Source organism: Myotis lucifugus, unplaced genomic scaffold, assembly GCF_000147115.1.
Source record: "Myotis lucifugus unplaced genomic scaffold, Myoluc2.0 scaffold_624, whole genome shotgun sequence".
Lineage (NCBI taxonomy): Eukaryota > Metazoa > Chordata > Mammalia > Chiroptera > Vespertilionidae > Myotis > Myotis lucifugus.
The window spans coordinates 308,566-333,320 of NW_005871672.1; the positions used below are offsets into that span (position 1 = coordinate 308,566).

Below are 24,755 nucleotides of genomic sequence, written 5' to 3' on the forward strand. Positions count from 1 at the left end.
GGGCGGAGGGGCGTGACCGGCATGGCGGGCGGGACCGGTGTTGGGGCTGCGCTGTGCTCCGAGCGGTTCGGCTCCCAGGCGGCCCGGCGCTGCAGCGCCGCCGCCGACGGGAGCCTGCGGTGGGAGGCCTGGGGGCGGCGCTGGTGGGGGGGCGCGGGGGGAGCTCCGGGGCCCGCCGCACCCCCTCTCCCGCGCCTGCTGAGCGTGTTCCTGCCGCAGGGCTTCCCCGACAGCGTCAGCCCGGACTACCTGCCCTACCAGCTGTGGGACTCCGTGCAGGTCAGCGCGGGGCAGCGGCGGGCTGGGGCAGGCTCGGCGGAGCTGTGACAGGTCCCAGGTGCGCCCCAAGGAGAGCTGCTCGCCCTCCCGCCCCCGAGCCCACTCCTCCCGCTTTCCTCCATTCTCCAGGCCTTTGCTTCCAGCCTCTCGGGCTCCCTGGCGACCCACGCAGTCCTGCTGGGCATAGGGGTGGGAAATGCCAGCGCCTCCGTGTCGGCCGCCACGGCCACTTGGCTGCTGAAAGGTAAGCTGGCCCCTGAGCCTGACCCGCCGCTGCTCTCAGCCCCGCCGCCTGTGGCCTCTTTTTCCTCCACCGAGAAGCCCAGCTCCTCCTTCCCCTCCCCCCTCTCCCACGTTCTGGCCTCCAACCCCGGGCTGTGCTGGGTGTATTTCTAGAGCCATGCCTGAGTAGGTCCGGGAGCCACGTCTCCCCGGTGCCTAGAACAGGGCCTTGCATCCTGCTAAAGAAAGAACAAAATTCAGCTGAGTAACTGTTATAGATCTTCATCAGCTTTATTCAGTGACTAGTGGCTCGGTGCACGAAATTCGTGCATTGCACAGAGTCGGTGTTGCTCAGCCTGGCCTGCACCCTCTCCAATCTGGGAACCGGGGATGTCCGACTGCTCCTTTAGGCCTGATCTCTCTTGCAATCCAGGACCGCTGGCTCCTAACTGCTTGCCTGCCTGCCTGATCACCCCTAACCATTCTGCCTGCTGGCCTGCTCACCCCTACCTACCTCTGCCTCTGCCCCACCACTATGGCTTTGTGTGGAAGGTCTCCTGGTCTAATTAGCATATTACCCTTTTATTAGTATAGATGAACTGGGCGGCCACCCACTGCTGGAATACCCTCCTCCCCATCAGCCGCAGACACTACCCTGTTCAGAGTCCCTAAGTCACCGGGAGCCCAGATCCCCAACTTAACAGCCCGCCCCCCTTTACTCCCAGGCTCCTGTGGAGGACTGCTGAGGTGACTGAAAGTGCCAGCTGCCTGCCAAGTGGGGAATTGGGTGGTACCAGAAAAAAACGTGTAGTTGGTCCTGAGTAGGAGACGGGAGGTTCTGGGAAGAATGAAAGGCATTTTAGATTTTCTGGGGTGCTAGATGGTGCTATAAATAGGAAGTGTAGTAATCTCTGTTAAGTGTGCACAGCCTTTTGGAAAACCACGAAGAAATAAAAGATGCAGGCTGGTACCCTGCCACCCGGAGAGAGGAGGAGAGAAGAAAGGGGAGACTGCCACTGCTCCACATCAGGACCCTGGCGCTCTGCGCTGTCCTTGGGATTGCACTGCCGTTCCCAGGGAGGATTTATGTTTATTTTTAAATATATTTTTATTGATTTCAGAGAGGAAGGGAAAGGGAGAGAGAGAGAATCATTGATTGGCTGCGTCCTGCACACCCCACACTGGGGATCGAGCCTGCAACCCAGGCATGTGCCCTGAACAGGTACCAAACCATCCTGATTCATAGGTCGATGCTTAACCCACTGAGCCACGTTGGCCAGGATTTAAAACTGGGAATTCGGATGTTCTGTAAAATGTCCCATTTTTGTTCACCTGTCTTCTTCAAGCTCCAGTTGCTTCGTCTGTGAAAGGAAATGATTCCCTCAAACTCAGGACTGTTGTGAAGAATGGAAGGCATATATATCTCAGGAGCCTGCCAGGGTGCTTAGCAGTCTCCCTCAAGTGCAGGAGTGGGTAAAAGGCCTCAGTCTGGGGGTACCACTGGCTAATAACCAGCAGATACTCCCCAAACACCTGCCTGTGACCTCAGGAAATACAAATCTGGGACTTGAGCAGCGGCCCCATGGCCGACTGCACCTTTAATCTCTCGCTAGGCATGCCGCCCAGTTAGAAGGCCTCAGTGCCTAAAGAGCGAGGCTGCGGAAGGAGGAGGACATGTGGTTCCAGTGAAGAATGGGGAAGGCTGATACATATCACCACCTTATATGTTGTGAGAAGCTCCCAACCCTCCTTTCCACAGCCAGCTCCCTTCTTGCCTCTCCCACCTAAGGATCCATGTCCTTCAGCTCAAACAAGTGGGGAATCCTCTGCCTGCTGTATCTGTCCCTTCCGCCGCCCGCTGTATGAGGCCTTGCCAGTTGTGGGTTCTCAGATGGTCCTTGAACGTAATGAGCGCTACTTTCAGTGTAAGGTGTAGTGTAAACCGATAGGCACACCTTCTGTGAAGGACCAGATGGTAGATATTGTACACTCTGTATGCTGTATAGTTTCAGTCACAACAACCGGATTCTGCCACTGTGTCACAAAAACATCCATGGACAAGCTGTTGCTGACCTAAAAGTAAAGGACCTTCCAAAGTTAAGGCAACAAGCATTTATTCGGGATTCCTGCCTCCCTCCCTGACCTTGGCGGGTCGAGCCTGCGAGGTGGGGAGCAGCTGGTGGCTCCCGCTCGGCCTTGGGCTGGCTGCAGTCTTCGTCTGAATGTGGTGGAAGTGCTGGCTCCAATAAGATGAGACTTTTGCTACTGCTCCAGGTGGTGGCTTGGCGCTGGTCCAGAGCGATGCCTCAGCCAACCTGGGCGGCATGCCTAGCGAGAGATTAAAGGTGCAGTCGGCCACCGGGCCGCTGCTCAAGTTCCAGATTTGTATTCCCTGAGGTCATAGGCAGGTGTTTGGGGAGTATCTGCTGGTTATTAGCCAGGGCTACTCCCAGACATCCACACTGAAGTAGAGAATTACCTCCCTCAACCAATATATAGACACATAGCGTCTTTCCTGTCATCTTCAAACTAGTATTAATAGGCTGAAGAGTTGTTGGCAAGGATCCTTTTGCTTTCTTTGGCAAGCAAGCTCCTAGTATCTGGCAGTGGGACTAAGAAAATAAGGCCTGTGCATGTATGATGGTTTTCTTCTTGAGAAACAGTGTATGTCAACTGTGCATTTGAGATAACTTTCAGTGATGTGCCTGTGTGGTCTAAGCTGGAATCTGGTCACCTTCCATCCATGCAACAGCGTATTCAAATTCTTGACAGTGAAATGAAGCCCAGCCCTAGCTGGTTTGGCTCAGTGGATAGAGCGTCGGCCTGTGGACTGAAGGTTCCCGGGTTCAAATCCATTCAAGGACACATGCCCAGGTTGCAGGCTTGATCCCCAGTGAGGGGTGTGCAGGAGGCAGCCGATCAATGATTCTCTCATCATTGATGTTTCAATCTCTCTCTCCCTCTCCCTTCCTCTCTGAATAAAAATATATATTTTAAAAAAATGAAGCCCGGTGTGCATATGGATTCAATCCCATATCATCGATCATAGCCCACCTGTCAGCACTGAAAACTCTTTTACATTAAGGGATTTTGCAAGAGCAATGTGACTGACCTGTACTGAAGACAGTAAGCTGTTACTACAGACCAGATGCTTTCGGGGAGAGAGAGAGAGAGAGAGAGAGAGAGAGAGAGAGAGAGAGAGAGAGAGAGAGAAAGAGAAAGAGAAAGAGAGAAAGAGAAATGTCGACTGGTTGCCTCCTGCACTACCAGGGATCGAGCCCACAACCTGGGCATGTGCCCTGATGGGGACTCAAACTGGCAACCTTTCAGTGCACGGAATGGTGCCCAACCAACTGAGCCACACCAGGGCAGACCAGATGGTAGGCTCAGTGTACCTCTTGGAAAACCTCAGTGCAAGACAGGCTTTCAGTGCTGGCACATTTTGGAATTCTGCACATTGGTGGAGTGCAATAACTGTATGGTTATTCCCCCCTCCCCCAATCCACTCAGTTAATTTTTTTTTAAATGCAAGCATTACTACTTGTACCTTTTTTCCTTAGTCATATTTGAAATAGTAGCAAAATGAGTTAGAATTTGATTTTTTTTCCCAAAGGTATCTGTTGTGATTTTTATATGAATTTTCCTTTTTTATAGCTTAGCATTGATCTTTTTGGGGATACAGCTGAAGTTCTCAAATACTTAGTGAGTTTATCAGGCATCTCTAATTTGGTCATGTCCAACTTATACAGGTTTCACAATGCTGCAGAGCATTATACAAGTTCATGGGGAGAGATCCTTTTAATTGATGTTGGAGGGAGAGAGGAGCATCAATCCACTGCCTCCAGCATGCACCCCAATAGGATTGAACCCACAACTTGGGCAAGTGCCCCGACTGGGAATCAGACTGATGATGACCTGGTGCACGGGATGATGCTCAAATAACTGAGCCACACTGGCCAGGGCAAGAGACCAACTGTTTTCTTTATTTTTTAAATATGTTTTTATGATTTTAGAGAGAAAAAGAGAGAAACATCGATCGGATTGAACCCGCAACCTGAGTATGTGCCCTGATTGGGAATTGAACCTGCAACCTTTTGGTGCACAGTGTGATGCTCAATCAACTGAGCCACACTGGCCAGGCCCAGCTGCTTTTTGAGTCCTGTTATAGTTCAAGTGTGTTGCCTTGATCAATCTATTGCGTTGATTAACTGGGCCTTTATCCTTAACTCAGTAAAAAACTAAGCAGATATAAGTTAAATAAAACTTAGAATTTATTGTCCAGCATACCTGTTAGCAATGTATTTAACAGTCATCTGCTTACATTTTTATTTTTGACTGACAGATTTCATAAGGCATATACTTTAGATTCACATACAAATAATAGATCATTTACCATTTTTAGGATAATTGAAACTGACCTCACCAGAAAATTTAGGTGAATTTTTTTACAACATTAATATTAGATGACCGGAGATCACTTGTCTAGTTTAACTTGCCTAACATATATCAGAATTTTATTATATTTGAGGAACAAAATTGAAATTTTTTATTCAGTGAATTTAATATCTTTTCAGCATTCTAAAAAGACTCTAAGCCTCAGCCCGCTTGGCTCAGTGGATAGAGCGTCAGCCTGCAAACTGAAAGGTCCCAGGTTCGATTCCAGTCAAGGGCACATGCCCGGGGGGGATTTGCAGGAGGCAGCCGGTCCATGATTCTCTCTCATCATGGATGTTTCTATCTCTCTCTCCCTCTTCCTTCCTCTCTGAAATCAATAAAAATATATTTTAAAAGAGACTCTAAGAATAATTTAGCAGAAATATGACCATAATGTAGAAATATAGTCACATAGCAACAGTCATAACATACTTCAGCCTTCATATAGGAGTAGAAGTGATAGGTCAGATTTGTTAGTGGAAGTCAAGGGGTTTATGGAGAAGTTAGGAGATAATCCAACATCGGGTCCACCAAACACTTAGCACAACCGTATACGTTGTGTTGAATGCATGTCTGGGAATGATCACGGTTGTGACAGACTCGAGGTGGACCATGCTGTAATCTCTGGCTGACAGGAAGTTAGTCGGCAGAAAATAGATTAAAATGCCTTATCCTTTTTATGAAGTGTGCAGAGCTGTTAAACTAAGTTCATATAGTGCAAGAGACAATGCAGTTTAAGCTGGGGACTGACTTCCAGGTTATTAGTATTCAGGTGTAAGAACATTTTGCTGTCTCGGACTCGGGCTAACACCTTGTCAGCTTGATTTGTACCAGCTCACACTTCTATCTTCTGCAAGTGGAACACACTGCCGAGTGTGTCCAGGGTCTTTCTTCCTCTAGGTTCTCAACCTGTGGGTCGCGACCCCTTTGGCGGTCGAACGACCCTTTCACAGGGGTCGCCTAAGACCATCCTGCATATCAGATATTTACATTACGATTCATAACAGTAGCAACATTGCAGTTATGAAGTAGCAACGAAAATAATTTTATGGTTGGGTCACAACAGGAGGAACTGTATTTAAAGGGCCAGAAAGTTGAGAACCACTGCCTAGTGCAGTAATGGCGAACCTTTTGAGCTCGGCGTGTCAGCATTTTGAAAAACCCTAACTTAACTCTGGTGCCGTGTCACATATAGAAATTTTTTGATATTTGCAACCAGAGTAAAACAAAGACTTATATTTTTGATATTTATTTTATATATTTAAATGCCATTTAACAAAGAAAAATCAACCAAAAAAATGAGTTCACGTGTCACCTCTGACACACGTGTCATAGGTTCGCCATCACTGGCCTAGTGACAGTAAACCTTTTAGACCTTAAATGTTCCCATGTATCTGACAGGGATTTGATTCTAACTTTTCCATGTTTGCCTTAGGTGAAAAATTGTCTTTTAGAGAATAGCTTTCAGTAGCTTAGACTGTGATAAAACTCAGCTATTTTGTTGATACTCACCTCAATATTGTTGTTTTATCTTTAGCCATATTTAAATCCAGGATTTAATGGAGTTTAGTGAAAAAATAGTGGGAAGCATGAATATAAAAAATATTAAGGGGAAAGGGAAAGTTTAAATGAAGCTAGTTGGAATATAGCTTTATTCTTAACATTTCAGGATTTATTAGTTGCTTACAAATTTGTGTGGCTCTGTAGTTTATAAATGTCTTTGTGCTATGTATATATTTCTAAATATATTTTTATTGATTTCAAAGAGAAAGGGAGAGAGATAGAAGCATCAATGATGAGAGAGAATCATTGATCGGCTGCCTCCTGCACGCCCCACACGAGGGATCAAGCCCACAACCCGGGCATGTGCCCTGACCGGGAAATGAACCTTGACCTCCTGGCTCATAGGTCAGGGCTCAACCACTAAGCCGTGCCAGCTGAGCTCTTTGTATTATATTAATTAGTAGAACATGACACCAGGTTGACTAATGTTATTGGGTTTTTACCATAGTTGCTATTGTGGAAGAAATTATTTGTTAGATTAATTTTTTTAATGTTAAAAAAAAAAAAGAATAACTGTGGGAAGCATTGATCCAGGCAGAAGCCCAAATCCAATTAGGAGGCAAATGACATGGATGTGAGAAAGGGAAGGAAACAATTACATCCGTAGAAGGAAGGCATTTCTGTTAGTGCAGATAGCAATGTAGTGGAGCCGATGCTTAGCAATGTTTAATTTTCAGTCAGTCATAGTATCTGCTTTCTGGTTTTCTTTGCAAACAGTTCCTGAGGCACAGGTTGCTTTAGTTCCAGTCTAAAGATTATTTTCCTTTGTTTTAACTTTCTAAAGGTTTGAGGCTTAAGACATGCAAGGCAGTTCCTCTGGGATGGCAGCTCCAGCTCCATTTTTTTTTCTGTTTTTTTGTTTGTTTGTTTGTTTGTTTGTTTTACACTGTAAATGAATGGGCACAGCTCTGTTCCAGTAAAATTTTATTTACAAAGACAGGGATTGAAAGCCCACACGCTTGGGCTAAGTCTGTTTTTCATACTGACTACTGTTTTTTTGCTCTTACACTGGATTTGGAGCCTGGAGCCATCATTTTCCGGGTCACTGTGGTATCCCCCTGTCTCTGTGCCTGGCACAGAGTAGGTAGCCAGTAAGCATCTGTTGTGCAAATGAAGGTTGGCTGATTCCAGAGACTTCTCTGACTCTTTCTAGCCTGAGGAGGCCTCTCCCTCTGCCCCACACCCCCAGTTCTCTGTCACCAACCTGCAGCTCAAATCCTTTTTATTTATTTGCATTCTACTGACCACCTGTGAACCTGCTGCCCAGCCTGAGAGCCAGAGTATCAGCAGTCATCTCTGAACTTTCCACACAGCATCCTGCTCTTTGTAGTGATTTTACCATAAAGATATAAACCTAAACACCACATTGTTTAGTTTTTCTTTGTTTTAGAGCTTTATGAAAAGTACTAGTGGCCCGGTGCATGAAATTCATGTGTGTGTGTGTTGGGGGGGAGATTCCCTCAGCCCAGCCTGCACCCTCTCTAATCGGGGACTCCTTGGGGGATGTCCACCTGCCCTCTCACAATCTGGGACCGCTGGCTCCTAACCCCTCACCTGCCTGCCTGCCTGATTGCCCCTAACCCCTCTGCCTGCCTGCTTGATCGCCCCTAATTGCCCTGCCCTGCCGGCCTGATCTCACCCCTAACTGCTCTCCCCTGCCGACCTGATCGCCCCTAACTGCTTCTGCCTGCCTGATCACCCCTAACTGCCCTCCCCTGCTGGCCTGATTTCGCCCCCCAACTGCCCTCCCCTGCTGGCCTGATCTCGTCCACAACTGCCCTCCCCTGCCAGCCTGATTGCCCCTAACTGCCTCTGCCTCGGCCCCCACCACCATGGCTTTGTCCGGAAGGAAGTCAGACGTCCAGAAGATGGCTGGTCGACGTGGTCTAATTAGCATATTGCCCTTTTATTAGTATAGATACTGTGCTGTATACAGTCTTCATGGCTGACTTTCATGTCAGGTTTTACCAGGAGTCAGCCGTGTTGATGTGAGTAGCTGCAGTCCATCGGCTTTTCACGAAAAGCTGTCTGATGTGCCACTGAGTGAATGTACCAGAACTCACCTGTGCATTCCGCCAATGAGCATTTGTGTTTTCTCAGCTTTTGTTGTTATGAACAATGCCGCAAAGACTCTTCCTGGCCCGTGATGCACATGGTACAGCATTCTCTGGGTGTGACTGAGAACTGCTAAGTCTAGGCGCTTCTGCCCGTCCTGCAGCTATGTCTGTCTAGAACTTACCGTGTACGTCCAAGGACAGTGACGCAAGGCGCCAGGGTCTGCCAGGCCCCACGGGCTCAAGGCTTTTCTCATTCCTCACCAATGCCTCTCTCCCCCAGATTCAACTGGCATGCTGGGCCGCATCATCTTTGCCTGGTGGAAGGGGTGAGTTTGTCTTCCAGGTCAGAGACTTCTGGCCACTCTCCCCACAGTGGTCATATCGTCTTAGCCCTGGCTGTATTTTCAGCTCCACCTCTCCTACCAGTTTCCAGTCATCAGGATCCCTGTCTGACATGGGATCCATGCCACCATTTCTCTAGAAGGGATTAAAGGCTTTGTGCCGCCTGCTTCCTCCTTAGGTCAGTACTGGGCAGCCTCAGGAGTGATTGAGTGTCTTCTGTTAATTGTGATTGTGGGGTGCAGTGAGATAGTTTATGCTCAGTGCTTAGCACATTGCGTGGCACATAATATGTGTCAGTGAACACGGGCTGCTATTAACTAACTGTGCCTCACAAGCTCCTGTATGTCATCTCTAATCCTCATAACTTTTTAGAGGAGGGTTGAATGTGTACATTTCACAGATGGGAAGCAAACCTAGAGAGGGAAGTTACCCATGTCACACAGCTCGTAACAGTGAGGTGGGACTTGAACCTAGAGCTGTACTCTTTCTGTGGCAGCCGCAGGCTGCTTCATTGGGCAGAGCCCTAGACCAGGCCCATGTGTTCCAGTCCTGCCTTTGCCATGTATTCCGTCAGGAGTTCCCCATGTGTGTCCATCCCCCACCCAGGATGCTCCCTTTCCCTTTGGGAGATTTCAAGTTAAGGGTTGGGGCTAATGCTGCAGATTCTGAGCTGTGCTGGGGCTGCAACATCTCCTGCACTGGGGAGTGGTCCCAGGGGTGTGTGCATGGGCCAGGGGTCACTGCCCGGCAGCAGAGGTGGACACTGTGGTGCTGCGTAGCTGAAATGCCCTGGCCTGGATGTCGGAACCTGGCTCTCTCCTGGCCTGTCCCCCACTCTCCATGTGATCCCAGGGGAGTCATCTCCCTTCTCTGGGCTGATGAGCTGTCAAATGCAGGGCTACACTAAATATAGTGTTTACCAGTCCAAAATGTGTGGACTTCTTGCTGGGCCTCCTCAAAGCAGGAGGAAGGGGGAGGAGACGGCAGAGGGACCCAGGGAGAGCCTCTCTCAGCAGAGGCCCAGAGGGTGGGGCGCAGGGTTAGTAAGGGGGAGCATTAATGACCACCGGAGATCCTCCCAGCTAATGGTGGCGTTCCAGGCAGCAGTGACAGGGTGTTGGGACAGATGTCTGCTGGGTGTGGGTTTTCCCGAGCCCTTCAGACCGTACCGTGGCCTGAGGAGGGCCAGCACTGCCCACAGGACGTGTTTTCGTCTGGAATCCAAATTGCAAACCAACCTCTCCTCCCCAACAGGAGCAAACTGGACTGTAATGCCAAGCAATGGAGGTGAGGAGCTGGGACTAAGGGAAGGGGAGTGTTCTATTGTGAAGGTCTCTCACCTCTGACCTCTAACCTCTGACCCTTTCCCCAGGCTTTTTGCTGACATCCTCAACGATATAGCCATGTTCCTCGAGATTATGGCTCCCGTATTACCAATCTGTTTCACCATGACCATCTGCATCAGCAATCTGGCCAAGGTACTCACCTGGGGCATCCCTCTACCCAAGTCACCTGCCTTAGTGGTGCCGTGTGGGCTCACTTGGGGCCCACAGGTGAGCCCAGCCTGGGCCCTTTGTTCCGGGCACTTCTAGAAAAGTGAAAAGGTTCAGATGCTCCTACCCAGACCCAGCCGTACTCTGATCCTTCTTCAGCCACAGCCTCTGGTGGCTCCCAGTCTGCAGTGGTACCTGGAGCCGCGGTACCGGTGAGGGAGCTCTGAGCTGGGAGAGGAAGGGCGCTCCTGTGCCAGCATCTTGGGACCAGCTCCCTGGCTACCTTTCATTCTCTCAGGAACATAGTTATTGAATGCCTGCTGCATGTTTGGCACGGAATATGGGCCCTCCTGTCTTTGGACAAAAGCCATGAAATTAAACACATTTATAGAATTATAGCTCCAGATAGTCCAGATGAGAAGTGGAGGCGCAAGAGGGCTCAGCAGTGAATGGGGCCCAGTGAGGGATGGAGGAGGTCCCCAGGGACTGGGCCTGAAGAATGAGTGGAAGGTGCAGGGTGGCAGATCTGAGCAGAAGGAAGTGTGGGTCACGGTCCAGCGGTAGGGCAGACAGCACAGACTGGTGGTGAGGCGAGGGCCAGTGGGGCGAATGCGAGCTCTTGGTCCCAGCCTGGCCGCTCCCCTCACAGGTCCTGTAGGCCGCTCCATCCAGATGAGGTTCCGAAAGAGCTTGGCCAGTCTTCACTCAGGATGAAGCTCCAGGCCCAGAACAAAGATTTCTAAGAAGACTGAGACCCATCTCAAAGCCCCTCCCTCATTCAGTCACTCTGGAGCCGTGCCGCTTCCGCACTGCTGCCAGGTTCAGACACGCACTCACGGTGGGGACTCCGCCTCCCTGGCCCATGCACTCAGTGCCTCGAGCACCCCCTCAGCCCCGGGGAGACCCCACAGAGCATCTCTGGTGGCTGTGGGCCATGCTTCACATTCCGCCCTGAGCTCCGCCTGTGGGGCCTGGGTCTCTTCGTGTAAGGGACTAGAACAGGGCCCTGAACTCCCCCACTTCCTCTCCCTCCCTCCACCCCTCTCAGTGACCAGCACCCTGTCCCCCGGGGACACTAAGTAGAAGCCTGGCTGTCATCCATGCCCTCTCCTCCCTTCCCCTGTCACCCTCAGCTAAATCTCCATTCAGTTCTGTTCTTTTCCCTCTTGAACCTCTCCATCCATTCACTCCATCTCCATGCCTCCCGGTGGCTCCTCGCTGCTGAAAAGCACAGTTGCTTCCTAGGTGGTCTCCCCATTTCTGTTCTCACCCTCTTCGTCCTCAGAGCAGCCCAGTCATCCTTCTAAGAGAGGAAATCAAATCAGCTCACTGCCCGCCCATTGCCTTTAGGATAAAGACTTGTACAGGGTTGTGAGGTTCCGCGTGACTGGGACCCCGTCAGTCACTCCAGCTCATTTTGCTCCATGTTCCTCTTTGAGCAATTGATTTCCTCTGCCCACATCACAGCGTGTTTGTTTACCATCTACTGATGCATAAGCTTCCTGAGGGCAGGGGCTGAGCCTGAGTTATACCACACCATTCCGTCTCGCCTGACAGCTAGGAGAGGTTTGATCAGTAGGAGAGGAATGAAGGTGATCACTGACCCTCATCAGCTAATTAGCTTTAGATCTCAGGGGGAGAGCTCCAGGTCCCCTTTGGAGGTCAGGGCCACCTCTGTGGGCTCTGGACTGGCCTGGAAGCTGGCTGGGCCTGCACTGGGGCAGGGGGAGAGTGGAGTTAGTTCCAGGCAGGCAGGATGCAGGCATGAAGTTGGACAGCAGATGGCCTGGGTGCTCGGCCAGGGCAGGGTGCAGCCAGAGCAGAAGCTGGAGGGCAGAAGCTCTGGGCTAAGGATGGTTTGGGGCCTCTGCCTTGGAGAGAGAAACTGAGTTTCCCTGGGGTGGGGCCCACAGAGTGGTATGGCAGGAGAACGTCAGTTTTCTCCTGGAACAAGACGGGAGGTGGGCCTGGTGGAGGTGCAGAGAGAGAACCAATACACGGGCAGCATTCAGGGTTTGGCTCTAGGGCAGCGGTTCTCAACCTGTGGGTTGCGACCCCTTTGGCAGTCGAACGACCCTTTCACAGGGGTCGCCTAAGACCATCCTGCATATCAGATATTTACATTACGATTCATAACAGTAGCAACATTACAGTTATGAAGTAGCAACGAAAATAATTTTATGGTTGGGTCACAACATGAGGAACTGTATTTAAAGGGCCAGAAGGTTGAGAACCACTGCTCTAGGGTCACCAGAGCCTGGTTTTCTCAAGCTGGTTTGAGCCCTTTACTTGGCTCACCCACAGAAGTGTCTGTGTTCACAGCTAGGGCCACTCTGACCTTCACCCTCCCTGTCCCCACCAGTGCATTGTGAGCGTGGCTGGCGGGGCCACTCGGGCTGCACTGACCATGCACCAGGCCCGGAGAAACAACATGGCCGACGTGTCAGCCAAGGACGGCAGCCAGGTGAGCGGCCGGGCTGGAGGGACGGCGTGAGGGCGGGGGCTGGGGGGGGGCGCAGGCCAGGTCACAGTTTGGGAGTGTGGAGAGAAGCACCTGAGCGCTCCTGGGGGAGGGGTGGGAGACAGGCAGGAAGAAATGTGGGTGCTCCCTGCTCTGACTTTCAGGACGGGTGGTCCGGTGTGAGGGCACGGGCTCGGGGGGCAGTAAGTCCAAGCTGGTCACCGCAGCCTCTGCCCATCGCCCATGTGGCAAGAGTGAGCCCTGGCCCTGGCCCTCTGTAGGCCATGCCCCCTCTGGGAGGAGGACCTTCTGATCATGTGAGGCCCACAGGTTAAAGCTCATGGCAACTCAAAAAGTGCTCAGCATGCGAGGTGCCTGGGGTCACTGACTGGCCAGAGGCACCCACTCAGCAGTTTAGAGGCCTCTGGCCCAGCCCCTCAGCTGACCAGGGGAGCCTGGAGTAGGGGTGTCGCCACCCCCACAGGCTGAACACTGCCGTCCCCCTTGGTCCTCATGCTAAGTGCTTAAGTATATTGCATCATGTAACTCTCACTCCGACCCTGTAAGGTCCATGTTGTTACTACCCCTGAACATGTCCCAGGTCGCCCTGTGTTGTGTTACTGCCTCTGTGGACGGAGGAAGCCTAGGAGCCTTGGGAAATACAGCTTGGGGTGGGGGAGGCTGAGGGGTTAGGAAGAGAGTAGATGAGAGAGAAAAGTGCGGTCCAGGGATGTCAGAAGTGTGACAGGTTTACTTTGACACTGAAGCAATCTAGAAGCCTCTCTCCTCTCCAGTTCTACTTTCTGGCCTTCTCTTAAATTGTTTTGTTCAGTTTCTAAATAGAACTTTTTTTTAAATACATTTTTATTGACAGAGAGAAACATCAGTGATGAGAGAGAATCATTGATCAGCTGCCTCTTGCACGCCCCCTACTGAGGATCGAGCCCACAACCCGTGCATGTGCCCTGACCGTGAGGTTGATACTCAACCACTGAGCCACACCGGCTGGGCAAATTTGCCCTTTTGTAACCACCAAGAAAACACTTCCCCCACACTGTGGACATTTACTTGCCTAAGCATAGAACTACTCAGCTGACTCCTGCAAAACAAAGAAAATGTTTCAAGGGCATTGTATCTGCCAGAGCAGCAGCTGGCATCTTTTTTTGATAGTTTATTAATCCGCACCTGAGGGTATTTTTTTCATTGATTTTTAGAGAGAGTGGGAAGGAGGGAGGGGGGCATTGATGAGAGAGACACATCCATGGATTGCCTCCCAGACACCGACCAGGGCTGGGGATTGAACCTGGAACCCAGGTACTGAACCCAGGTACGTGATTGACCAAGAATCAAACCAGTGACCCGACAGTCTAACCACTGAGCAACACTGGCTAGGGTGCAGCTGGTATCTTTTAAATGACGGTGCACTCACTAAAGATGTTGAAAATTTACCAGGCACCCTCCGTGTGTGGAGCCCTGGGTGGTTCTGGGGCTGGGAGGGATGTGAAAGGCACTCAGGGACGCTCAGGCTGGCCTGCAGGGGAGCCGAGCCCTCCAACGCCCACCCGTCTGCCATTTTCCAGGAGACACTGGTAAACCTGGCAGGGCTCCTGGTCAGCCTCCTGATGCTTCCCCTGGTGTCAGATTGCCCTAGGTAAGCGAGGGCAAGGGAGGGACGGAGGTGCCCGGCGGGGCCTCTGTCCCTGCCGACCGCCTCATGCTCTTGTTCCAGCTTCAGCCTTGGTTGTTTCTTCCTCCTCACTGCCCTCCACGTCTACGCCAACTACCGGGCCGTCCGAGCCCTTGTCATAGAGACCCTGAACGAAGGTCGACTCTGGCTGGTCCTGAAGCACTTCCTTCAGCGGGGGGAGGTGCTTGACCCCACCTCAGCCAATCAGATGGAGCCGCTGTGGACAGGTGACCCACCCCTTGGTCTGAAGTTTTATGTCTCTCAGTCTGTCCTCCTGCCTGGGACTCCTGACTCCAACTTCCCACAGGTTTCTGGCCGTCTCCGTCTCTGTCCTTGGGGGTCCCCCTACATCGCTTGGTTTCCAGGTAAGTAGCCCAGTGTCCCACTCATCACTACTGGCCCCCCACTCCCCACACATGTGCTTCATTCCAGTTACACACTGGCCTTCCTTGACCAGACCCCCCTTTGCTCTGGGGTCCTTATTTCCACTGAACAGACTTGGGGTCAGCATGGGTGCTTGAGTGCAGTGGCTGTGTAACGGAGAGGAGATATAAAGGGTATATTTGTGCCCTAGCAGGTTGTTCAGTGGTCAAGTGGTCAGAGCATCTGCCCTTGGACTGAGGGTCACTGGTTCAATTCCAGTCAAGGGCTTGTACCTCCGTTGCAGGCTCGATCCCTGGCCCCAGTTGGGCATGTGCCAGGCAACCAATCAATATAGCTCTCTCACATCGATGTTTTTCTCTGTCTCTCCCCCTCCCTTCCACTCTCCCTAAAAAATCAATGAAAAAACAAACAAATCCTCGGGTAAGGATTAACAACAAAAAAAAAGGTTATATTTGTTGGATAAAGGAATAATGGGTGGATGGGGCAAATGGATGGCTAGCTGCAGAAGGGAGGGTGGCTGTGGGGTGCGTGAGGAATGGCTAAGGGGTGGTGGGAAGTGGGGGAAGGACATGAAGAGGCAGTTATGGCTCACAGGTGGCTGTTCATTTGACTGGGTGGTTACCCTGCCTTTGCTTTCTCCTCCCCACTGCACTCCCTTTCCTTCAGTGTCGTTGAGCTGCAGCAACTGGCTGAGGGACACCAAGAACCTTACCTCCTTCGCTGGGACCAGTCTCAGAGTAAGTGTTTCCCACCTTAGACTCACCGCCTGGGGTCGGCTCCCATTCCTCCAGCTCCAGGCCCGCAAGCCCTGCACAGTTTGGAGTCCGCCTGGTGCCCTGCAGCCAGCTCTTGACTAAGACTCCACATGTTCAATTATAGCTGCACGCCCCAGGGGCGTTCCCTTTGCCGCTCTGTAAACCGGAGCCAACGGTGCCTGCCTTATTCCCGCAGTGTTTTTGGGGGATCAGATAAGATGATACATAAGACCACTGTGTACATTGCAGCACACTAACTCAGATAAGGTGGTTCCCTTTAGATGTCTCAGGGGGACCACTGTTCTCTCATCCCAAGTCGCTTCTTGAGGAAAAAAGTACTAAAGTTTACTGTTCTGCTGGTCGTATGTTAAAAGGTGCTTATTCTCATGAGCCATTAAAAACATGCAAAATAAACCCACCTCCGTGAGCCGCAGTGACGTTGCATTTGGAAAGTGGGCATTTCAGTCTGGCCAGAGCATTGGGGGCAGCAGGAGGTGACGCTGGGGAGGAAAGGGGAGACGGCCTTCCACGCCAGCCAAGGCCTCGGGCAGACAGGGATGAAGCGAGGTGATGGGATCAAGAGTGTTTGGGGAGGTGGCCTTCCCTGGTACCAGTCTGTCCCTGGGTCTCCAGATCAGGTACAGGTCGTGCTGAGCCAGGTGGCAGGCCCTGAGACCGTCCTAAGGGCCGCCACACACGGGCTGGTGCTCGGCGCCCTGCGGGAAGACGGGCCCCTCCCAAGAGAGCTGGGCGAGCTGAGGAGCCAGGTGCGGGCAGGTAAGAGCCTCTCAGCCTAGGCTGCTGGTGACTCCAGGGGTGGAGAGAGGCTGTTCGGCCTGGGGACCCAAGAACTCTTCTGCGTCCCCGTCCAGGCCCCAACACAGAGAGCTGGGTCATCGTCAAGGAGACACACCAGGTGCTGGACGAGCTTTTCCCAGAGTTCTTGAGAGGTAACATCCTGCAGGCTCTCAGCCTCTGAGCCTTCTCCCCAGGGCGCTGCCTGCCCCGCCCCCTCCACCTGGGACGAGGTAGATCTGGTTCTCTCTGAGTGTAAGTGTGGGCCTCAGTTTCTGCAGGATGGAGATTAGGATGGTCCCTGAGGCTGTCAGTGTTGTCTCTGTATGTAGTCCCAGTTGGCATTGAAGAACCGGGGTGAAAGGAGGCTCACAGATGACTGGTGCCGATCTTTTATTAGCCCCTGTTCCATCCCCCCCCTTCTCCATGGCTAGCTCAGTGAGTTCCCGCTGCACCAGATGAGGTGTTAGCCTCAGTTTTAGCCAGAAGTCACCCAGCAGAGGCCAGGGAAGCCAGAGCAGGGCATAAGGCCTGCACCCAACCTGTGCCACTCCTTACCGCTCTCCCCAGGGTCAGCCCAGCCTCCTCCCCAGCGGCCCCCTAGTACCAATTCCCCCATGACCTCTCCCCAGGGCTGCAGGATGCGGGCTGGGAGACTGAGAAGCACCAGCTGGAGGTGGATGAGTGGAGGGCCACATGGCTCCTGTCTCCAGAAAAGAAGGTCTTGTGAGCAGCCCCGATGGAGGCCAGACCCCGGCTCGGAGCCTGAAGCAAGAACACTGGCTGCAGCAGGATGTGGGAAAGGCAGCTTTATTTTTCACGGGGGAGCTGATGTGGCGGGTCGGCCGGGGCCTCAGGAGGTAACTGCCTGCCGGATGGCTTGGGCCCCAGGCAGGGACAAGGTAGAGAGAAGGGGAATCACGGCCTTCCTCCTGCCCTGCCTGTGGCTCAGGGCGCCCAGCCCGTCGGCCTCAGGCATAAAAGCCCCAGAGGAAGGTGGCCACGGCCATCATGAGCAGGGCATTGAGGTTGACCACACGGGCCCAGTGCGGGTCCTCACTGATGTCCTCCAGCCGCCTGGCTGCCGCATCCACCTCCTCCTGGGTGGGGGGTGGGGGGCTGCCTGCCCCGCCCCTGCCCATTCCACAGAACCAGAGCAGGCACTGGCGGAGCAGGCCTGGTGCCGGGGGTTGGGGCTCTGGGAGAAATTGAAGCCCGACAGTTAGTGTGAGGGAACTTGCCCCCCTCAGCTCCGCAGCCCCACCTCCTGGGCCGTGCCTCACCCTCCATCTCCACCGCGTGCTCCGGACGCCCGTTCTGTACAGGGGCTGAGGCCGGTCCTTCCAGTTCCTCAGCATCCAGGTCCTCCCGCTCCTCCTTGCTGTGCCGGAGACTGAAAACCAGGCGGTGGAGCTGGGGGAAGGGGAGCAGGGACCAAATGGGAGTTCTGTTTCCCCGCCTCAGGCCCTGATGTCTCTTGTCCACACTGGCACGTCCTATCCTCCCTCTGTCCTGCGTGTACACAGCCCAGGCTCAGTCACTCAAACATGGCCTTTGGCTGCCCTTTCCCCTCGGGCTAAACCAAGCTCCTCAGCTGGGCGTTTAAAGCTCTTGGCCCGCTTCATCACCCAGAGGCCCCTGTCCGCTCAGAATTGTAGTATTTAGTCTCCAGGCTCAGTCCTAGCTGTCCCTCCCTGCGGGTATTTGCTCGGATTTCCTCCTGTGGCCTTCCCCCCACTTCTCCGCCCATGGAATCCTGTCCATCCTTCTGGCCCCCAACCAGCCCTGCCCTGGTCACTTGCCCTGCAGCACAAGACCAAGCCCTGTTGTGGGCTTTCAGGAAAGTGTCCTGTCCCTCAGCCACCATCAGCCTGTTTTGAGTCCCAAAGGCCAGGCCAAGGACTTTGGGAACTTGAGTCACTTCCCCTACAATCTTCAAGCCATCTCCCCAAACCACCTCAAATAAATGTCATTAAATGAAAACATTGTGATGGCTTTGCAAATGCGACTTCAAACTGGACTCCCCGCCTGCCCTCATTAGCCCTCAGTATAGGAAACCGGGTCCTCTCCACTGGGTGGTCCTGGGAGCTACTGGCGAACAGCGGAGAGGGCCACGCTGGCCCACGTGGCACATGCTGGTGGCCATCCGGAGGCGACACCTACGTGCTTGCGCGGGATGGGCGCTGTGCACAGTGAGATGACGATGGTGAGGAGGCCCGAGCAGACGAAGAGCACGATGGCGAAGTAGAGGTAGTGCACCCCGCAGAGGAGTGCGGGGCATGCGGAGGGTCGGACGCAGCTGCCGGAGCCAAAGGAAAACTCGGGAATAAGGCGCGCCAGGCCCATCAGCAGGCCCCCAATCAGTCCCCAGAAGGCACCCTGCGGGGGAGACGAGCGTCAGCCTTCCCCAAGGTGAGGTCGGCCCTGCGCCAAGCGGACAGCTCTTCGCGTGCTCACCTTCTCGTTGACGCGGGGCACGAAGAGCGCCAGCACGAAGACCGCGGACACGGGCGGCGCCAGGTAGCTGGAGACGGCCTGGATGTAGTCGAAGAGCTGCCCGCCCTGGGCCGCCTGCACCACGGGCAGCCAGGCCACCGACACCGCCACGATGAACACCACCCAGAGCCTGCGGTGGGCGGCCGTCAGACTTCCCCGGGCCCCTCTCCCCAGCCTTGCCAGGGCTCCGTCCCCTTCCCCGGGCAGACGCGCGGGACAGGGGGTGGAGGGGTGACTCGGGCCGCACCGTCCTACTAGCAGCAGCTCGCGGTCCCCCGCGCGAGGCCGCAGGCGCGTGTAGATGTCCATGGTGAAAAGGGTGCTGCTGCTGTTGAAGATGGAGGCCAGCGAGGACATCAGCGCGGCCAGCATGACCGCCAGCATGAGTCCTCGCAGACCTGCGGGCCGACGGGAGCAGTGAGTCCCGGGAACCAGGGCGTGGGGGGGCTGGGCAGCCGGTGACCCCTCCCCCGTCAGGCTCCAGAGCCGCCCACACTGTGGGCAGGGGCCACCTGTGTGCTCGCCCTCACCGTTGGGCATGAGCTTGACGACGAGCCGCGGGTAGGCGATGTTGGAGCAGCCCACCTCGGTGCCGCACACGCGCTTGCACACCTCGGGCACCACGCACGCCACCTCGTCTGGGGGAGAGGGCACGACACACCTAGGACAGGGCCTGGTCCGGGAACGCGGATCCCTGCAGTGGGGGCTGGGAATCTAACGGAGAGGAGGTGGGAGCCCTGGAGGGAGGCGGGACTGGGTGGCCAGGGTCCCACATCTCAGGGCTGTAATGGCTATGGGAAGCGGACGCCCGGTCCTTCTGCAGGAAGGGGTCTGGGTGGGGCACACATTACCCGGGTAAAGAATGCGGCTGATCATGCCCGGCATGACCATGAGGAACATGGGCATCAGCTTCAAGTAGCCGCACAGGATGCAGCCCGCCTTGATGTGGGTCAGGTTCTTCCCCGCCAGGCAGCGCTGCACGATCACCTGTGACCAGGGGCGTTCAGCCGCCTGTGGCCAGTCCCGGACACCCCGCCTCCTAGGCCTTGCCTCAACTCCGTGGCGCTAACTCAGGCCCTGCCTGGCTCGGCGCCGCAGCAATTCTGCTCCATGCACAGCCCCTGCCCTTCCTCAGGTTTAGCTCCGCCCCGTCAGGGTTCCCGCGCCCTCAACCCAGCCCCACCGGATGGTTTCAGGCTCCACCCATCTCAGCCCCGCCCACACTAGTTCTGGCTCTGCCCCAGTCTAGCTCCCCACCCAACCCCTGACCTCGCACCTGGTCGCTGCACCAGTACCAGCCGGAGACGATGGTCAGCCCCAGGAGCAGCGCAGGCCACGGCAGGTCCCCCGTGACAGGGTCCCGGAGCAGATGGTAGGAGTCGGGCCGGGGTTGGTAGCAGGAGCTGGAGATGTTGCCCACGGCCGGATCCTCCGACACCGTCAGCGACGTCATTGCCCCCAAGTATTTGTCGAAAAGCCCAGAATACCCGCCCACCTCATGGAAGGCTGTGTGGGCAAAACCGTCAGGGGAGGCCCTCCCTAGAACCCACGCCTGGGACTCGTGGTGTCCCAGCTTCCAGCGTGAGCCCTGCCCTTGGCCGCCGCCCCCTCCCCACGGGGCGTACCGTAACCCATGAGGATGCAGGCGCCCCCGAGAATGACGAAGGTCTGCACGGTATCCGTGTACATCAGCGCCGCCAGCCCTCCTGCAAGGGGCCTGGTCAGTGGGGGCAGCCCGGACAGGCTGCTGCTAGTGCACACCGCGTGTTGTTGGAATATGAAAAGGTGCCCCTTCCCGGAGAACGCGTTTCAAAGCCATGGCCCACTCCCTGGCTCAAGCACTCTGAAGCGGAGGCGGGACTGCGAGCAGAGTCGGGCTGCGTGGCTCCTATCACACCCTGAGCCCCTCCCTTCCCTACGCCCCCCACGGCCACCTGTCACCGTGTAGACCATGGTGATGCCCAGGAGCGCGATGACGGAGGCGTAGATGTTCCAGCCGAGAGCCTGTTGAATGAATACCGCCCCCGAGAACATGTCCACCTGGGGGAGGAGCCAGCAGGCAGGTCAGGCCCAGAGGCCGGGGCAGGGGCGCAGTTCCACCTCCTGCCCAGACCACAGCCCAGAGTGGCCACGCCTCAAAGGCGCCCTCATTTTTCCATGCCCTGACCTCCCCAGGTCTCAGCCACGGTGGCCGTGGCCCTAGAAATCCATGACTCCCAACCCCCATCGGGATCTCACGTCCACTTCTCCTTGGTCCCGCCCCCTCCAGGACTTTCCAAAGCGCTTCCATCCGCGGCCCCGCCCTTCCAGGGCCCCGTCCCGCCCGCCTCGCGCGCGCACCGAAATCTTGGTGAAGATGTACAGGAAGAGCGAGAGCACGGACAGGTAGAGGCGGATGCGATGGCCGCCGAAGCGCTTGCGCAGGTACTGCGGCATGGTAATGACGCCCGCCGTCAGGTACACCGGCACGAAGAGCCAGCCGAGCAGCAGCACCACAAACAGCGCCTGCGGGCACAGGGCAGCTGGCCACTCCCTGTCCCAGACCCGCCTGCAGCGCCTCCTACCCCTGAGGGTATGAGACCCCTCTCACCCTCTTGGGCTTTTAACTAGAGCCCTCCTTGCCTCCCAGGCCACCACCCCTGGCCAGTCCTTCCCAAGAGGTCCCTGCCCCGGACCCCCAAGCACTGGAGTCCAAGCACAGACCCCTCAGCCTGACCCCAGCTTCGCCAGGAAGGGCTGCTTCCCCTCCCCTCCCAACCCAGGAAACCATGGAGGCTCAGCTTAGAGGCCTCCTCCTCCAGGAAGCCCTGAGCGCAAAGCCCTGACCGCCCCAGCTTTCCAAGGCGCGCCTCAGTCCCAGAGCCTTGCCTTCCTCCCACTTCTGCAAGGGCTTTAAGTCGGCCCAGGGAGCCTCGCAGGCCACACTTCCGAGAGCATCGGAACAAGCACTTCACTGTCGCTGAGGCTGTGCACCCCTCTTCCGAGAGGAGTACATAGGCCACGAAGGTAGGGGCTGGTCCCGGCTCACATGGCAGGTCAGCAGCAGGACCTAGCCCTACCCTGAAAGTGGTCATTTCCTACTTCCCTCTGCTTCCAAGCTGGACCCGTGACCCTCACCTGGAGCCAACCGCACCCACAATCAGTCTCACACCCGCTCTGCCCGAGCCTCCCTAGGTGTACCCTTCCAGGGGTTCCCACTGGGGGTGGGGGTTATTGGCAAAAAGGGGGCTCACATTCCACTCAAATCCAGCCACAGCCAAGCCGCTGGCAGCGCCAGTCCCCGCCAGGCCCACAAAATGGCCACTGCCGATGTTGCTGGCAAAGAGAGAGGCCCCGACCTGGGTGGCCAGGGGCACGGGTGAGCAGGATGCTTCTCTAGCCCCCACCCCCTCCACAGCCCGCCTCTCTCACCGGCCACCACACCATGCTTCGTCCCGCCAGGAAGTAGCCACCCACAGTGCCTCTGTTGGTTCTGCACATGGACTGGGGGACAGGAGTTGGGGGAGACCTGGGTTCAGGGCACGTCTTTGGACCTCATTAGCCTTCTCAACACATTCCTCAGCCTTGTTTCAGGCTGAAGATTAACCTGCGCTCTGCTCCCCAATGGTTCACACCCCACCCCCACAACCTCTTCCCAGGCCCCCAGAGCCACCCAAGCCCTAAGCTGTTGTCCAGCTACCCAAGCCTGAGTGTAGCTAGATTCGTCCTGACTTTCCTGGGGCCCCGGTTCAGGCCATGGGCTTCTGTCAGCCATGACATAGATGGCGGACAGAGGCCTCAGTTAGAATGCTGTCCCCGAGGACAGCCAACCAAGGATGGGAGACAAAGAATGAGTGGTGATTAGGCCTCTTAGGGCTATCAAAAGACTTATTTGGGGCGACAAGTCTCCCCCCTCCTTTCCCCAGCACCTGGTTTCTCCCTCAAGGATCTAGGCATCCTGCCCCTACTGCCACCTGCGGTCTCCCTGCGCCAGGCCCCAGAAACCTGGCCCCAGCAGCACCCCCTCAACTTCTCACCCACAAGCCGACACCAATGACCAGCAGGAAGTAAGCAGCAATGACCACGATGTCAGCAGGGTTGTCGATTAAGACCCTCTGCTCCTCCAGCTCTGGCGCCAAGCTTGCCTCTGTGTAGTCCTCCATTCTGTCCAGGATCTGCCCCTCAAGGGACCAGCCCCTGGGTTCTCCCAGGGGAGGGGTTAATGGTTACCTCAGGTGCAGTGAGCTGACAAATCACCCAGGCCTTGTCCCCCCTCCCCGCCTTTGTTTAGCTGAATCAGGTCATATCAAGACCGAAGGCTGGTCCTGGGAGGTGGACCCTTTCAAGTTCAGGAACACTCCTTCCTGGGCCTCAGCCCCTACCTCTTCCCTAGTGCCTCAGGCTCAAAATCACCCCCTAAAACACGCCAACTTTTCAGCCTTGACCTAGGGAGTCTGGCTGAGTCAGCCCCTGGTTCTGACCAGTCCAGAGGGATCATCTTCAAACCCTCGCCTGACATTGTGAGTCCCCTGCCCAGGAGCACTCCATAGCTCTCCATCACAGTCAGGGCCTGCCAGGCCCCAACTCCGCCCACCCTTGCCCTTTCCCCCAACCAAATCTAGTCTCCTTCCTACTCCTTTGCCCTGCCCAACTTGTGTATGCTCATACCCCCAAACTTCTGCTTAGAATGCCTCCGTCTCCCCAACAGCCAACTCCTACCCAGCCTTCAGTACCCAGCCCTGTTACTGCTTAGCAAAGACTTGCTTGACTTTTCTGATACAGTTCCCAGCACACGGAGTGGCCCTCATCCGGGCCCATCTCTGTCTCCCCAACAGGCTAGAGCCTCCCCAAGAGCAGGCGTGATGTGGTTCATCCCGGAGTTGGTGAAGAGCTGTCTCTGCCTTTCTTCTAGAATGGACCAGCCTTGGACGTCTGACCATGGCAGTTGGGCGCATGCCAGAGATGGGAATTGAATGAATTATGTTTGGGGAATGCCTTAAAAGCAGACCCCAAAATGAGAACCGGAGTGCAAGGACTTCACTGGGGGGTGATCCCAGTAGGGACTGTGAAGGAGTGAGAAAGGCGAAGAGCCAATGAAGGGCGTGTCCACAGACAGGTTACCGCTGTGCACAATTGGAATCCAGCCCCAACGGGGACCCTCTGAGACGGTGGAGAACAACCTCAGAACTGACCCTCACTCTTCGCCAGCTCCTGTCTCTAACTAGTTAGAGGTTACACCCCACATACACACACTTTAGCCCTGTGGGGTACAAGAGCACTGTGGGGTACAAGAGCACACTCCTCCCCCAGAGAGCACCCTCCAGATACCCGGGAAGAGCTGGGGAGGCTAGGCATAGCAGGTGGGCCGAGCAGCTGTGGGTAGGGCAGCCACAGTGTCTGCTCGGGGAGATGAATGTGAAGTGCCTGAGAGAATGCAGGCCAGTGTCAGAGGGTGCACTGGGGCTATTGACCTCACTGCGGCCTTCAAAGCACTTCAGGATGTGGCACCTGTTTCCTCTTTGACCTCATCGCCTGCGACTCTCCCCTTCGCTCGCTCTAATCCAGCCACACTGGCCTTCCCTTCCTCCTAATGTGCCAAGCGCTCTCTACCTCCTGGCCTTTGCACCTGCTGCTTCCTGCACCCGGAATGCCCTCCTCATTCCTTCGCCTGGGTGGCTCTTTCTCAACCGTGTTGCAGCTTAGACATGACATTTTCACAGAGGTCTTCTCCGCCCAGCTGGGGAAAGCACTCCCTCCCCGCCTTCGCCGACTTCTCTATTTTCCCCTTCCCATTTCCCCACCTTTCCT

General features: G+C 55.0%; 2 protein-coding genes across 2 annotated transcripts; one reads left to right on the forward strand and one right to left on the reverse strand.

Moving 5' to 3' along the window:
* Positions 1-21: 21 nt before the first annotated feature.
* On the forward strand, positions 22-18,455 carry CUNH16orf58 (chromosome unknown C16orf58 homolog). Its single transcript, XM_006104944.3, has 13 exons — positions 22-279; positions 409-523; positions 8,836-8,881; positions 10,152-10,184; positions 10,270-10,375; positions 12,753-12,854; positions 14,432-14,502; positions 14,581-14,765; positions 14,846-14,903; positions 15,589-15,659; positions 16,311-16,454; positions 16,550-16,627; positions 17,105-18,455. The coding sequence occupies exons 1-13, from the start codon at positions 22-24 to the stop codon at positions 17,200-17,202; spliced, it is 1,365 nt and encodes a 454-aa protein (XP_006105006.1). The 3' UTR covers positions 17,203-18,455.
* Positions 17,444-24,072, reverse strand: SLC5A2 (solute carrier family 5 member 2). The gene is given in 14 exon segments (XM_023746064.1): positions 17,444-17,722; positions 17,724-17,885; positions 18,636-18,851; positions 18,930-19,098; positions 19,216-19,366; positions 19,499-19,606; positions 19,820-19,955; positions 20,245-20,474; positions 20,594-20,674; positions 20,903-21,008; positions 21,309-21,473; positions 22,202-22,306; positions 22,380-22,451; positions 22,985-24,072. Coding segments are annotated over 14 exon segments (2,106 nt in total). The 5' UTR covers positions 23,111-24,072.
* Positions 24,073-24,755: the final 683 nt, after the last annotated feature.